This window comes from Bubalus kerabau, chromosome 10 (assembly GCF_029407905.1).
Source record: "Bubalus kerabau isolate K-KA32 ecotype Philippines breed swamp buffalo chromosome 10, PCC_UOA_SB_1v2, whole genome shotgun sequence".
Classification (NCBI taxonomy): Eukaryota; Metazoa; Chordata; class Mammalia; order Artiodactyla; family Bovidae; genus Bubalus; species Bubalus kerabau.
The window spans coordinates 9,315,957-9,330,411 of NC_073633.1; the positions used below are offsets into that span (position 1 = coordinate 9,315,957).

The following is a 14,455-nucleotide window of genomic DNA, read 5'->3' on the forward strand; positions in this document are numbered from 1 at the left end:
CTAATAACTAATATTACTACATCATCATCACTGTGAATTTGTAAATTTGGCATTGCTTTTGGTTTATAAATGTCCATGTAAGAGACTGATACATTTTAAGGGATTTCTAAAGAATGCTCAAACTACCGCACAATTGCACTCATCTCACATGCTAGTAAAGTAATGTTCAAAATTCTCCAAGCCAGGCTTCAGCAATACGTGAACCATGAACTTCCTGATGTTCAAGCTGGTTTTAGAAAAGGCAGAGGAACCAGAGATCGAATTGCCAACATCCGCTGGATCATGGAAAAAGCAAGAGAGTTCTAGAAAAACATCTATTTCTGCTTTATTGACTGTGCCAAAGCTTTTGACTTTGTGGATCACAATAAACTGTGGAAAATTCTGAATACCAGATGGGAATACCAGACCACCTGACGTGCAACAGTTCAAACTGGACATGGAACAACAGACTGGTTCCAAATAGGAAAAGGAGTACATCAAGGCTGTATATTATCACCCTGCTTATTTAACTTCTGTGCAGAGTACATCATGAGAAACGCTGGACTGGAAGAAGCACAAGCTGGAATCAAGATTGCTGGGAGAAATATCAATAACCTCAGATATGCAGATGACACCACCCTTATGGCAGAAAGTGAAGAGAAACTCAAAAGCCTCTTGATGAAAGTGAAAGTGGAGAGTGAAAAAGTTGGCTTAAAGCTCAACATTCAGAAAACGAAGATCATGGCATCTGGTCCCATCACTTCATGGGAAATAGATGGGGAAACAGTGGAAACAGTGTCAGACTTCATTTTTTTGGGCTCCAAAATCACTGCAGATGGTGACTGCAACCATGAAATTAAAAGACACTTACTCCTTGGAAGGAAAGTTATGACCAACCTAGATAGCATATTCAAAAGCACAGACATTACTTTGCCAACAAAGATCCGTCTAGTCAAGGCTATGGTTTTTCCCGTGGTCATGTATGGATGTGAGAGTTGGACTGTGAAGAAGGCTGAGCGCTGAAGAATTGATGCTTTTGAACTGTGGTGTTGGAGAAGACTCTTGAGAGTCCCTTGGACTGCAAGTAGATCCAACCAGTCCATTCTGAAGGAGATCAGCCCTGGGATTTCTTTGGAGGGAATGATGCTAAAGCTGAAACTGCAGTACTTTGGCCACCTCATGTGAAGAATTGACTCATTGGAAAACACTCTGATGCTGGGAGGGATTGGGGGCAAGAGGTGAAGGGGACGACAGAGGATGAGATGGCTGGATGGCATCACTGACTCAATGGACGTGAGTCTGTGTGAACTCCAGGAGCTGGTGATGGACAGGGAGGCCTGGCGTGCTGCGATTCATGGGGTCGCAAAGAGTTGGACATGACTGAGCAACTGAACTGAACTGAATAAAGTTACCAATAAAACTCTAGAGGATTAGAACCACCTAGAGATGCTGTTCCCTGGAGGACCTGTCTGGGTGGTCAGCGACCTCCTTACATAAGGAATGTGTTGGGTTGGCCAAGAAGTTTGTTCCATCTTATGGAAAAATCAAACTTCTTGGCCAACCCAATAGATGGCTGTCTTGGAAACCACATTAACTTTCGTAATTGATTTTTTTAATTGAAATAAAAAAGGGAACCAAGTGGGAAGGAAAGTTTCACAAGAGTTTTGTTATTCAAGGACTCCTGACTGACTTGGCACATTGTAGCCCAAAGAGCACTTCTCAATTATTGATTTTTTTCCCCTCTTCAATGATAGTTTCTGAAAATATTTTAGGAACATTGAACTTCCTGTTTCTGTGATGCCTCAGAAGTTAGTGTGTCTCAATGTTTTCCTTTTAGAATGAGATCTTCTTTTCTAACATTTTACATGGTGTGCTCAGAGAAGATCACGCCCTGGTGTCTAGAGCCGTCTCCATGAAGGTGGAAAGTTTCACAGAAACCAATGAAATAGATGAGCTCTTTGACTTAATTACTTACAACAAGGTAAAACAGTTTCACATTTATATTTGTGCTGCACTCTTGCAGAAAGCTACATAAAATGGATTCTTTGGGTTCTAGACTAATGTGCTACTACACAATTTTGGTACAAAGACCTTAATATTATTCAGTAGATGGATTTCAGAAAACGTGGTTAAATCAGTTCTTATCTAGTAAATGTTAATCTAAATAGGTGCTCAATGCCATCTACCTTTTTTAATATAGACAGACAGCTGGATACTTTTAAGGTGAACTCTTCTGCCTGGTGGAAATTTGTTCTTGTGTTACTGAAAGAAAAGTACACACCATAAAAGCTGTGAGTTAAGTTTTATTCAGGAACCTGACAGAGGACTATAGCCCAGGAGACAGCCTCTCAGAGTATTCTGAGAAACTGTTCCAAAGAGATAAGGGAGGAGCCAGGATATAGCTGAAGGCTTTGTTTTGTTTTGTTCCTGGGAAAAACACCCAGTCAGGTATAAAAAGACTACTGCTAGTCACAAGGAACAGAATCTCAAATGAATACTTTTCCTGCTTGTCTGTGTATGGAAGGATGCAAGAATCTGGGGCCACTGAAAATTTTCTTTAGATATGTATCTGAACTATCTTGGGATTAGCATATTCAAAACAAAGAATGCTTCCTAGTTTTCTCCATCCTGAATCCCCCCTGCCCTCCCCCTACACCCACCCCGGGACATTGTCCGTAGGCAACCACAGCGGCTAATTGCTGATCCTTGTGGAACTGGAAGGACCGGCAACATTTATTCGTTTATACTTGTCGTGTGAGTATCTCAATTTAAAAAGTTTTCTGTACCCTGAATTCTTATATGTAGGACATTTTCTCATCTTTTATCTATTAATTAGTGACAGTTTATTTTATTAGCACATTTTGGGTTAACCCAGACATTCAACTGAGGTATACCATGCAACGAGGAGCACAGCCCAAAATCTAGCGTACCAAAATGGAATGTGTCAGTATTTAGATACTGAATTCTGTTCAAATGATGGACAACTTCTTATGTCCTAGGGAGCGTCTCTGGCCCGGATGCTTTCTAGTTTCTTGAATGAGAAAATATTTATCAGCGCACTTAAGGTGAGTTTACAAAATTGTTGTTACCTAAAGACAGTAAATATGAATTGCTTTGGCAGGTTATTCATCTTAACCTTACCTTTTCTATTTTAACAGTCATATTTGGAGACGTTTTCTTACTCAAATGCTGAGCAAGATGATCTATGGAGACATTTCCAAATGGTAATTCTCTCACTCTCTGCGATGTGCTTGCTGTGTTGTGCTGTAAGATCGTGAGGCCATGTGTGTGTGCTGATGCCACAGGAAAACCCCCTTCCCTTGTCTGCGACACTCCTTTAAGTCAGAGGTTACTTCTGTAGTCTTCACCACTGTATTCCCAGGCTTCCCTGGTGGCTCAGACGGCAAAGAATCTGCTTGCAGTGCAGGAGACCTGGGTTCAGTTTCTGGGTTGGGAAGGTCCCCTGGAGAAGAGAATGGCAATCCACTCTAGTATTCTTACCTGGGATGGAGGAGCCTGGTGGGCTACAGTCCACAGCATTTTGAATACAACTGAGCGACTGCTAACACACACACTGTTTCCAGTGCCCAGAATAGAGCCTGCATATATTGGATCCATAAAAATTGTGTTCAGTGATTGAATGAATGAGTGATGATTGAATGAATGAATGAAAGGATGAACTAAGGAACCACTCATACATACAGAGATGAACAGAATTAAATTTGGTCCAGAAATTCCCCACTGGGTTTTACTATATAAATGAGAAATACAATCGCTACGTATTGATAGTTTCTTTTAGGAGTTGGCTACCTCAAAAGATTTGGATGGTAAATAACCGCTTTTGTGATGATTTTTTTTGAAACAGGCCATAGATGACCAGAGTAAAATTCTTTTGCCAGCAACAGTAAAAAGCATCATGGACAGTTGGACACACCAGAGTGGTTTTCCAGTTATCACCTTAAATGTATCCACGGGCGTCATGAAACAGGAGCCGTTTTATCTTGGAAAGGTTAAAAATCAGACTCTTCTAACCCACAAGTAGGTAGATTTGCTCCTGTCTTCACCTTCCTTGGGGTTGAGCTCTGACCAGAAGGAAACCAGCCTATGGATGAGGAAGCATAACTCCCACTGGGTGCACACCCCTCCATGAGATGACCTGGGGATGGTGACGCAGTACTCCATGCCGGATGCCACTGTGGGCTAGGACGGGGCAGAGCCCCTGAGGCCCTGAGCAAGGCCAGAGACCTGCCGTGGGGATTCTTGCAGTGTTCCTCCCCTGGGACTTACGGCCACACCCACAACCAAAGCTTTGAGTGCTACGCATTCTTTTTTGTCCTTTAGACAGAGGTAATGAATTACTCAGAATTCTGTGTGAAAGCCAGTAAAATAGAATCTGAATGGCCTTATGTTATTTAAGAAAAAAGGGGATCTGGTTGCCAGGTTGTCTTCCCTTCTCTAGAAATGGAACTGAATGGTGACCATATCCTTGAGGAATGATTCTGTGCATGTATGCCCACACGTGTGTGTGTGTGCTTTTGTAACCATACATAAAATATTAGAGTTATAGATCCCAAATTCAAACCTTAATCTTATTTAAAATCTCTGAGTTTCAGTTTCCTTACCTATAAAGCAAATGTAATAATACAAACCCCAGGGGATTGTTGTAGAAGTGAAATGAGATAGTAAGTATACCGTGGCTTAGCATTACCACTTTCTCCTTCCGTTTCCTTTTCTTCCTTAACTTGTTAGATAGTTTTCAGCTGTTTTTGATAAAGGGTTTGATTCTCAGATCACATTATATTAAGTATAAGCACAAATGAGTAATTTATTTTCATGTACCATCACCAAAAGTTTCAGGTTGTCCCATTCTTTCTTTAAAACTCCAGGGGAGGACATAGACCTGCAGGTCCCTTCTCCCTGTGATATTTCATGACTTTTGAGAAGAGGTGGCCTTAGCTATCATATGAACAAAGACTCTCAGTTCAAAGTCTGAGAAGCCAGACGTGCGAGCATTTGAGCAAGATTGGAAATATTGCCTAAATTCCGAGTAATGCGTGTCTTCAGATGACTAATGTCCTCCTCGTGGTCAGTGACTTCATCCAGGTCACATCCACCAACACGGGAAGAGTGCCTGCATTCATTGAATATGAATAATCTGGCTGATTGCTGTTGAACACTTTTCAAACTGGGAGAAAACTTGAGGTGGAAAAGCATTTTGAAATGTTTGTCATGCTTTTTCTTCTTAAATGATTATTCAGTTTTCTTGGCACAGATAGCTTTGGGTATGTCTGCAGCATTTGAATGACCCCTGAGTAAGGCCAGATGGCTATAATTGAATATAAACAGGCCTTGAAAGTTTCAGATGCAGGAGAACCTTAGAAGCTACCCTGAGTTGCAAGAAGAAGCAAATCTGTGAGGCACAAAGAATAAATAAATAGCCAAAGCTGGCTTGTGAAACAACAGTGAATAATTCCAAGGTCATATCCACAAGGAATGACCGAACAATTTGAATTCTTTTATTTTATCATCTTATTTAATATTAGCTCAAAGCTTTTATTCTTATGTGTGAAAAATAACTGAAGTTTTCACTTTTTTTCCAAAAAGTGACACATGGATTATACCTATTCTTTGGATGAAAAATGGAACTACACAGTCTTTAGTCTGGCTAGATAAAAGCAGCAGTAAGTAACAAATTTTTTAAAATACCTTCACATATATATGCAAATATATGTGTATGTATATACACACACACATATAAAAGCAGAGAATAAAATATTAAAATGTCTAGCTTTTGAATAGCTTATTTAAAACTAAAATATTATATCATTCTTGTTGAACATAGTGCTTTCAAGAAACATTTCTAATCAAAAGTCATTGTATGTGAAAAAATATATGGTAAGATCAATACATATTTTGGAATATCTTTACTTTTTGTTTTACTGGATTGTTGTTTAGAATTAACAGGGCATAGTAAAACATGTAGTGAAATATTTTTTAAATGTACCAGTTCAAACTGTTCACGTATTTCTTTGTAGAAGTATTTCCTGAAATGCAAATTTCAGATTCTGATCATGACTGGGTGATACTAAATTTGAATATGACTGGATACTATAGAGTTAACTATGATAAATTAGGTTGGAAGAAATTAAATCAACAGCTTGAAAAAGATCCTAAGGTAAGTTTTATTTTTATACCTTTTATTGAATATCTTTAACACTGTACTCTCTAGACTTTGTAGGCTGAGCTTTTATTAACCTGACTGGTGGGAACCTGACCTCTTTGCCACCCCTCATACCAAGGCATGCTGGATTTTTTTTTTTTTTTTCTTAGAAAAGAGAGGTTTTGGTTGAATGTATTGTGTTTTTGAACATTTCTCTCACTTTTCCACAATAATTTTGCCTAAGTGAAAATCAAAATAATTTCCCATTAACTGTTAATTTTGTGATCTTAGGCAAGTTACTTAAATGTTCTGCTTCAATTTCTTCACTTTAAAATGGGAATAATATATCTTTCTTATTCCTTATGAGAATTAGAGATAATGTAAGTAAACAGATTGTCTAGGGACTTCCCTAGTAGTCCAGCGGTTAAGACACTCTACTCCCAATGCAGGGGACACAGGTTCAAACCCTTAACAGGGACTAAGATTCCCCCATGCCACCTGGTGTGGCCAAAACAAAAAACTTTCTAAGCCCATAATAGGTGCCAGTACATAAATGCTAGAAAATGTTAATTTTCTAAAAATTGTATTTTCATCTTCTGGCCAAGGAGATAATTTAATTCACAAGATATGAATAATAATCCAATATCACTTTAAATTATCAAATAGCTAAATTATTATACAATATATAAAAATTAAAATATTGGCTAGCTCTTATCAGTCAGACTTGACTTGGTTGAATTAAACCAAATCTCCATTAGTGAAGATGGATACTGGCTTAGAAGTCTGTAGAGTTGGCTCTGCTGTGAAATCTGGGGCAGTTCATTTAGACTGCATTTGTAAAACTCGTGTGTTGAACTAAAAGATATCTTAGGTGTCTCTGTTGTCAGAATTTCTGTGAGTTGCCCAGTGAGTCTGGCAAAAGAGGCAGTGCACAGAGCTGGCAGAGCTTGGCTTCTGGGTCAGATCAACTTGCGTTCGTATTTTTGATCATCATTTACCAGATGTGTGACCTTGGGCCTTTTATTTAGCCAGTCATGCCTTGGATTCCTTGTCTGTATAATACCGGGTATAATGGACCAATGTTAAAAGCTTGTTGTGAAGATTAAATAAGATGATGTATGTATGATGTTTAACAGAAGCCTAATCTAATTCAGGCATTCAGAACATGATCAGTAATTTTAAAAGAGTTATCATTGGGCTTTTGAAAAAAGGTATAAAAACCAACTGTAGTAATACTTTATTTAAAAATCTTTTTCAGAGTAGCTAAATTTTTTTAAATTTCTAAGGGCAGTCTGAGCTGTGGAAACACTAGGTCATGCCATTATAGCAATGATTTCTTGAAGCCCTTGTGCTGCTGCTGCTGCTAAGTCGCTTCAGTTGTGTCCGACTCTGTGCGACCCCACAAATGGCAGCCCACCAGGCTCCCCCGTCCCTGGGATTCTCCAGGCAAGAACACTGGAGTGGGTTGCCATTTCCTTCTCCAATGCATGAAAGTGAAAAGTGAAAGTGAAGTCTCCCAGTCATGTCCGACTCTTAGTGACCCCATGGACTGCAGCCCATCAGGCTCCTCCGTCCATGGGATTTTCCAGGCAAGAGTACTGGAGTGGGGTGCCATCGCCTTCTCCAAAGCCCTTGTAGATTTTACTTATTGAAAAACTGAAGTCAGTTATTCCTACAACATAATTGCTGAGCAAACAAAACATTTCTACTATTAATATTAATCTAGAAAATGTAAGTATTATTATTACTTCCAGAAAAGATACGTGACTACTGCCAAGGAAAGAATTAAGCTTCGCTTGTTCAGATGTTCAAAGGGATGTTGTGAAAATAAATCTTCTGGGACCACATATATGAATATGCTCGGCGGGGGGCGGGGGTCGGGTGTTGCTGTTGAAGGAATGCTGTAGGAAGCTTTGGGACCCTTGGAACACAAGCAGAGACAGTCCTGTGGCCTGGCAGTGCCTGGCAGCTCAAACAGAAGCCTGAGAAGCTAGGTTGGCATTTGACTCCTTTTCGTGATTCAAAGGGCTCTGTTGGTGGTACTGTGTTGAATTACTAAACTCTTGAGAAGAGAGATACCACTGAAAAGAGTACCTCAGCATTGCCAAAATAGTGCTAAGTAATATTTATTTAAGGCTTTCTATGCCAAAAAGTCCCCTGACAACAATTTGGACATTGTGATACAATTAATGTATACTTTTTGTTTCAGAGAGGCCCTTTAAACTTGGCTTCCCGTTTTATTTTTTAACATGCTGTTTTTCACAGAGTATTTTGGCAGAACTCTCAGCCATACTGAAGCCATATGATTGATGTCCAAAGGGATCGCTTATCAAAAACAGATGTATAATAAATAAATTATGGAAATTATCCTTAGAAATGATCATTTCTCTGTACATGAGATAATGCACATGAAAGTGCTTTGTAAGCAGCAATGATCTTGAAATGTTGTTATTATTTTGAAAGTTATTTTTCTACTAAAAATGTTCTCATCTTTTCCTGAGCGTTTTTGGATCTCATCTGCAGGCTATTCCTGTTATTCATAGACTTCAGCTGGTTGATGATGCCTTTTCCTTGTCTAAGTGAGTATATTTTCTTCTCTCATCATTTAACAGTGTAGCTTAAGAAATTTACAAAAATAATAACCTCATCCCTATGAAGCTGGCTCTTTAGTTTATACAAGCCCTAACTTACTAAGATTAGGGTCAAATTCTGTGGTTATTGTGAAATTTTATGACATAAAAGTTGCTGGACCACATGAATGGACCTAGAGAGTGTAATATTGAGTGAAGTAAGTCAGACTGAGAAGAAATATCATATTACATCCCTTACATGTGGAATCTAAAAAGAAATGATACAAATGAACTTACTTTCAAAACAGAAAGAGACTCACCGACCTAGAAAAAGAACTTAACGGTTGCCAAGGGGAAAGATGAGGGGAAGAGATTTGGTTCATTTGGGACAAACACATACACATTGCTATATTTAAGATAGGTAACCAACAAGGTCCTACTGCATAGCACACGGAACTCTGATCAATGTAATGTGGCAGCCTGGATGGGATGGAGTTTGGAGGACACAGGATGCATGTCTCTGTATGGCTGAGTCCCCTTGCTGTCCACCTGGAACTATCACAACGTTGTTAACTGGCTATACCCCAATACAAAATAAAAGGTTTAAAAATTTTTTAAAAAGTTGATGGAATATGCAACAACATGGATGAACCTTGAGGACATTGCTGCTGCTGCTAAGTCGCTTCAGTCGTGTCCAACTCTGTGTGACCCTATAGACGGCAGCTCACCAGGCTCCCCCGTCCCTGGGATTCTCCAGGCAAGAGTACTGGAGTGGGTTGCCATTTCCTTCTCCAATGCATGAAAATGAAAAGTGAAAGTGAAGTCGCTCATGGGGTCGCTAGTCCAACTCCTAGCGACCCCATGGACTGCAGCCTACCAGGCTCCTCTGTCCCTGGGATTCTCCAGGCAAGAATACTGGAGTGGGTTGCCATTTCCTTCTCCAATGCATGAAAGTGAAAAGTGAAAGTGAAGTCGCTCATGGGGTCGCTAGTCCAACTCCTAGCGACCCCATGGACTGCAGCCCACCAGGCTCCTCTGTCCTTGGGATTTTCCAGGCAAGAGTACTGGAGTTGAGGACATTATGTTATGTGAAATAAACCAGTCACAGAAAGACAAACACTGTATGTTTCCATTTATATGAGCTACTTAGAGTAGTGAGAACCACAGACAGAAAGATTGGTGATTGCTGAGGACTGGGGTGGGAGGGGGCAGGCATGGGGAGACACTGTTTAATGGGTGCAGAGTCTCAGTTTCATAAGATGAGAAGAGTTCTCTAGATGGCTAGTGATGATAGCTATACATTATGAATGTACTTAAAAAATTTTTTACTGGAGAACAGTTGATTTACAGTGTTAGTTTCTGCTGTGCAGCAAAGTAAATCAGTTATACATATGAATGTATTTAATACCAGGGGACCGTACACTTTAAAATGGTTAGGAAGACAAACTTTATGTTATGCGTATTTTGCAACAATAAAAAATTAGAAAAAAAGACAATTCAAAAAAGGTCATCATCAGGAAAGAGCAATAACATCTACTACTAATAAAAATGAAAGCCACAGGACACAATATTTTTTATAACAATTTGACAAGAAGGAATATATGTTCTTTGTCAAGTCAAAATTTGGTGGTTAATTATATGAAAGTCCCATGTATTTTTGATTAAATTAACTTTGGTAAAATAAGATTTAAACTGATCATGGAGAAATTTTGAAAGGCTCTTAAAGGAGCAGCAAAGAAAATTTAATGTTTTAAAGGGAAGTTCTGAGGGGAAGCCAGGGATAGACTGGAGTTTGAGATTGACATGTATACACTGCTATATTTAAAATAAAATAAAATGCCTTTCCATGATAAAAAAAAAGAGGGGGGGAAGCCCTTAAAGGAAAACCTTTAGACGGATGCAGTAGAGACGATGTAAATAGGAAAAAGTAATAGTGTTTAAATATTTATAGGATTATTACAAAATATATAAGACTCATTATTTTAAAATCAAGATCAAGAGTGAAAACTTAGGTAACATACATGGAGTTCAGACTTGCATTCATAGAGACTGTTAATGTTCAAATGGATAAATTTAGGAAAATTATGAAAGATATTTTCATATTATTCCAAGATATTGGAAGTTAAGGAAATAAAGTAACTGATATATCCAAAATAAGGAGTTTCTGGAAATGAATAGACTACCAATTAGGACTTTGAAGTGATTTTTGTTACCCAAAGGTAATACCTGTATGTATAATTTTAATGAGCCTAAATTCTAATGTATTACAGATTTATTGATTTCATTGATAGTAGATTTACTCTACTGCTAAGTTTCTAACCAGGAAAATGAATGTATGATCAGAATTTAAATTTTTAGACAATAAAGTTAAGGAGTACACATAATAAATTATCCAGTTCATTCTCTCTTTCCTTCACCTGTTGTATTTCTTGAATGAATGTCTGCGTATTTTATCCCTCCTTTTTTTCCGACTTTTCCCCTCTTGACGTAGAGCACATTTCCCCACCCACTACTTCACTGAAACATTTCTCTGAGATTACCATGAATTTAGTATTGTTAACCACATCCTCCTGCAAACTTCTTTTTTGACTTCCTGAGACTTCAGTGTGCAAATGTGGTTCTCCTCCAGTATCTGACTTCTTTTTCCAGCTGCCCTGAGCATCTTTAAGACCAGTCATGGTTATGTTATTTTCTTCTATCTTTCCTCTGAATAATTCTTGCCTTCTTATGGTTTCAGCGGTCATTTTATTATGTATATGTACAGTGCCCACCAGATATAAGGTATTCAATAAACGTTTGTAAAGGATATGTCGATGACTTCTAAATCTATGTATTTACTTGTCTCCTCCTGTCTTCTGTTCATCCTGAGGTTATTTAAATTCAGTACCAAAAGCACTGAACTTTATTTCTGCCTCTAAATTGCTACTATCAATCTCTCTTTGTCAAAGGTACTACTGTTCTTCCCCCCACTTGAAACATTAGAGATATCCTTGACCCTCCTGTCTCTCTCCTTCTCTCATCAAGTCACTGTGTCTTATCTATTCATTCTGGGGATCTGGGGAATGTCTTTTGGATTCTCACCTCAGTTACCACCTTCATTGCTTCCTTGCTAAGTCAAATTTGCATCACCCTTTGCCTGGCCTGTCACATTAGCTTCTAGCTGTTAGTCCTTTAGAATTCTGTTCTGTCTTCTGCAGCACAAATTGAAATAAAATTTTAAGGCATCAATTTCATGATGTTACCCTGATTGTTTAAATACCTTCCCACCAAATGTAAATTCTTTATCCTGATAGTCAAGCCTCTCCACACTTTTGATTACCTGTTAGCCCCCATCTCTCAGTACACACAAAAGAAATTCCCTGCCTTGGTTAAGTTGGTCTGCCATAAACCCCCTCTTTGTTGTAACTGCCTTCCTCTATCTTTCTACTTATTCCAGTCCTGTCCTTCCTTCATTCTTTTTTCAAGTTCCTCCTCCAGAAAGCCTTCCCTGTCCCTCCCATCACATACCTATATTTTTCTTCTTTGTTACTTTATTGTATTCATTGACCTTGAATCTATCAAATTGAAATGGAGAGCCTGTTAACATTGCTTGGGTTCCACCTTATCAAGAGATGGGACCTTTGCCCTCTAGCTTCTCGATTTCATATACCTTCTTGAAATCAGGCACTGAATCATGTAACAAACATGGAAAGTGTGCAGATTATTTAGCAAGGAAAGGCTTTTTTGAATCTTTGTTGTTGTTTTAAAAACCAAACAGAAACGATTATATCGAAATTGAAACAGCACTTGATTTAACCAAGTACCTTGCTGAGGAAGATGAAATCATCGTGTGGCATGCAGTTTTGATGAACCTAGTAACCAGGGATCTTGTTTCTGATGGGAACAACCATGACATATATCCATTGTTAAAGGTAAATTCATTTTTGTGAGATGGTTTTTAAAAATAATTCCTTTGTTTCATCTTCTTTCCATATTTTAGGTAGCATCTGTGAAACTAGTCTTTCCCAAAATAAGAGCCTGTTAGTTCTGTATATATTCATTTTCTTAGGAATAGTTGCTTATTCTTAAAAGAAAATACCTTGGTCATAGATCTGCCCTAGGAGTTGTATATGAGAGAAGGTATTGAGTTCTTGCTGAGGTGTCAATGTGTCTTAAGAAACCAGAAGTGGATGGAAATGATATACTTTTCTTTTTTATATAAAGAAAGGATAGTGTCTATTAACAACTGTTTTCCTAAAAGATTGTTGGTAAACAGAATGACCTTTCATGGTTCTATATCCATAATTTATATACTCTGATTTATAGGGCCAGCACTTGAAACCAGAGAGCAATGTTCTAGAAAAGTAAATATTTTGAAGCTGCTTTTGATATTGGGAAGAGAGATGTGGAAATTAGAGTTAATGAATGAAGAAATGACTGTGCCATCTTGTCCTTATAAAAGGGGAAAATAGCATCAATAAAAGGGGAAATTTCCATTATTAGGTCTTTAGCAGTGAGCCAGTGATCATAAGATAGATGGCATAGGAAAAGCCTAAGTTTGGGTGTAGCCCCTCGGAGATTTGGGGGCCACAAACAGAACAGCAGATGTGTTAGGTGATGATTTCAGGTGAGTTTCCAGGGCTCTGAGAGCAAAATCACAAGCACCTTGGAGTTCCAGACTTTCTTTCATCTAGTGTCTAAAGTGCTGATGTGAACATACTTGAATGTGGGCATAGTGACCAATAGAAGGCGCTTGGATGTCTGTGGGGTTGAGGTGGCCCATTGATGACATTTGATCCTTGGCCCGTGAGTAAAGAAGTAAAAGCTCACACTTGTTTTTTTAAAGAATTTCAATGAATGATACTATTCTGAGGGATGTATTGGTAAATATATGACTGTAAAAATGCTGTTATTTACCAGCCAAGAGCTCAGTTGAAGAAATCTTATTTTGGATCCAGGGTTTACATTTGTCCAAGGCATAAATTAGTGTTCCTTGTTTTCATATATATATATATATACACACACACATATATATATATATACACACACACACACACACTAAGCATGAAAGTTTGAGAGTTTCAGGGTAGAAAGTTTGTCTTATATTTTTTCCTTTTTTTCCCTCTATTTTAAAGACAACTAGAAATTTTGGGATGATAGTAAGCAATAAGAGTGGATAATACTGATTAAGCTCCTACTATGTGCCAGGCACTGTGCTTACACACATCGTGTTGTTTACATATCGCTTTCTTATGAAGAAAGTGAACCTAAAATGTTAAAAAAAAATCATCAAATATTTAGTAACAAATGAAGTTTATTTCTGAAGAAATACCTGTCACCTCTCTGTTAATGTCTTTTCAGACAAGGGAAAAGCAGTGCAAATTGAGTGTTGTGAGCAGAACTAACTAATATTCTCTTTATTGTTTATAGAAGTATCTGTTGAAGAAACTTATCTCAATATGGAATACTTACTCAACTATGATCCGTGAAAATGTGACAGCCTTGCAGGAGGACTATTTAGCTATGTAAGTACTTTCTGAACAGTGACAATTGAATTAAATGATTCATATTAATGGATAGGTTTCCAGATTCATAAAATAAGATCCTAATAGTTAACGATTCACTGAGAGAGCTGTGTGCAATTTGGGAATAGCAGCTTTGAGATTGGTGAGCTACATATATCTTAATGGGAAATAGTAGTTAGGGATCTTAATTTACTTGCAAAGCACATACGTGTACACACAGGAGTGTATAGCTTAATATTCTC

General features: G+C 38.2%; 1 protein-coding gene across 5 annotated transcripts in view; it reads left to right on the forward strand.

Moving 5' to 3' along the window:
* Positions 1-14,455, forward strand: part of LVRN (laeverin) — a 76,403-nt gene that overhangs the window by 46,267 nt on the left and 15,681 nt on the right. For all 5 annotated transcript variants that reach the window (XR_008698734.1, XM_055536549.1, XM_055536550.1 and 2 more), the window contains exons 7-15: positions 1,817-1,960; positions 2,979-3,044; positions 3,138-3,203; positions 3,845-4,017; positions 5,584-5,660; positions 6,015-6,154; positions 8,663-8,718; positions 12,467-12,620; positions 14,119-14,213. Coding sequence is in view for 4 of the 5 variants with exons in the window: in XM_055536549.1 (XP_055392524.1) it covers positions 1,817-1,960; positions 2,979-3,044; positions 3,138-3,203; positions 3,845-4,017; positions 5,584-5,660; positions 6,015-6,154; positions 8,663-8,718; positions 12,467-12,620; positions 14,119-14,213 (971 nt within the window). In the remaining variant the exon portion in view is untranslated. The remainder of the gene's footprint in view (positions 1-1,816; positions 1,961-2,978; positions 3,045-3,137; positions 3,204-3,844; positions 4,018-5,583; positions 5,661-6,014; positions 6,155-8,662; positions 8,719-12,466; positions 12,621-14,118; positions 14,214-14,455) is intronic.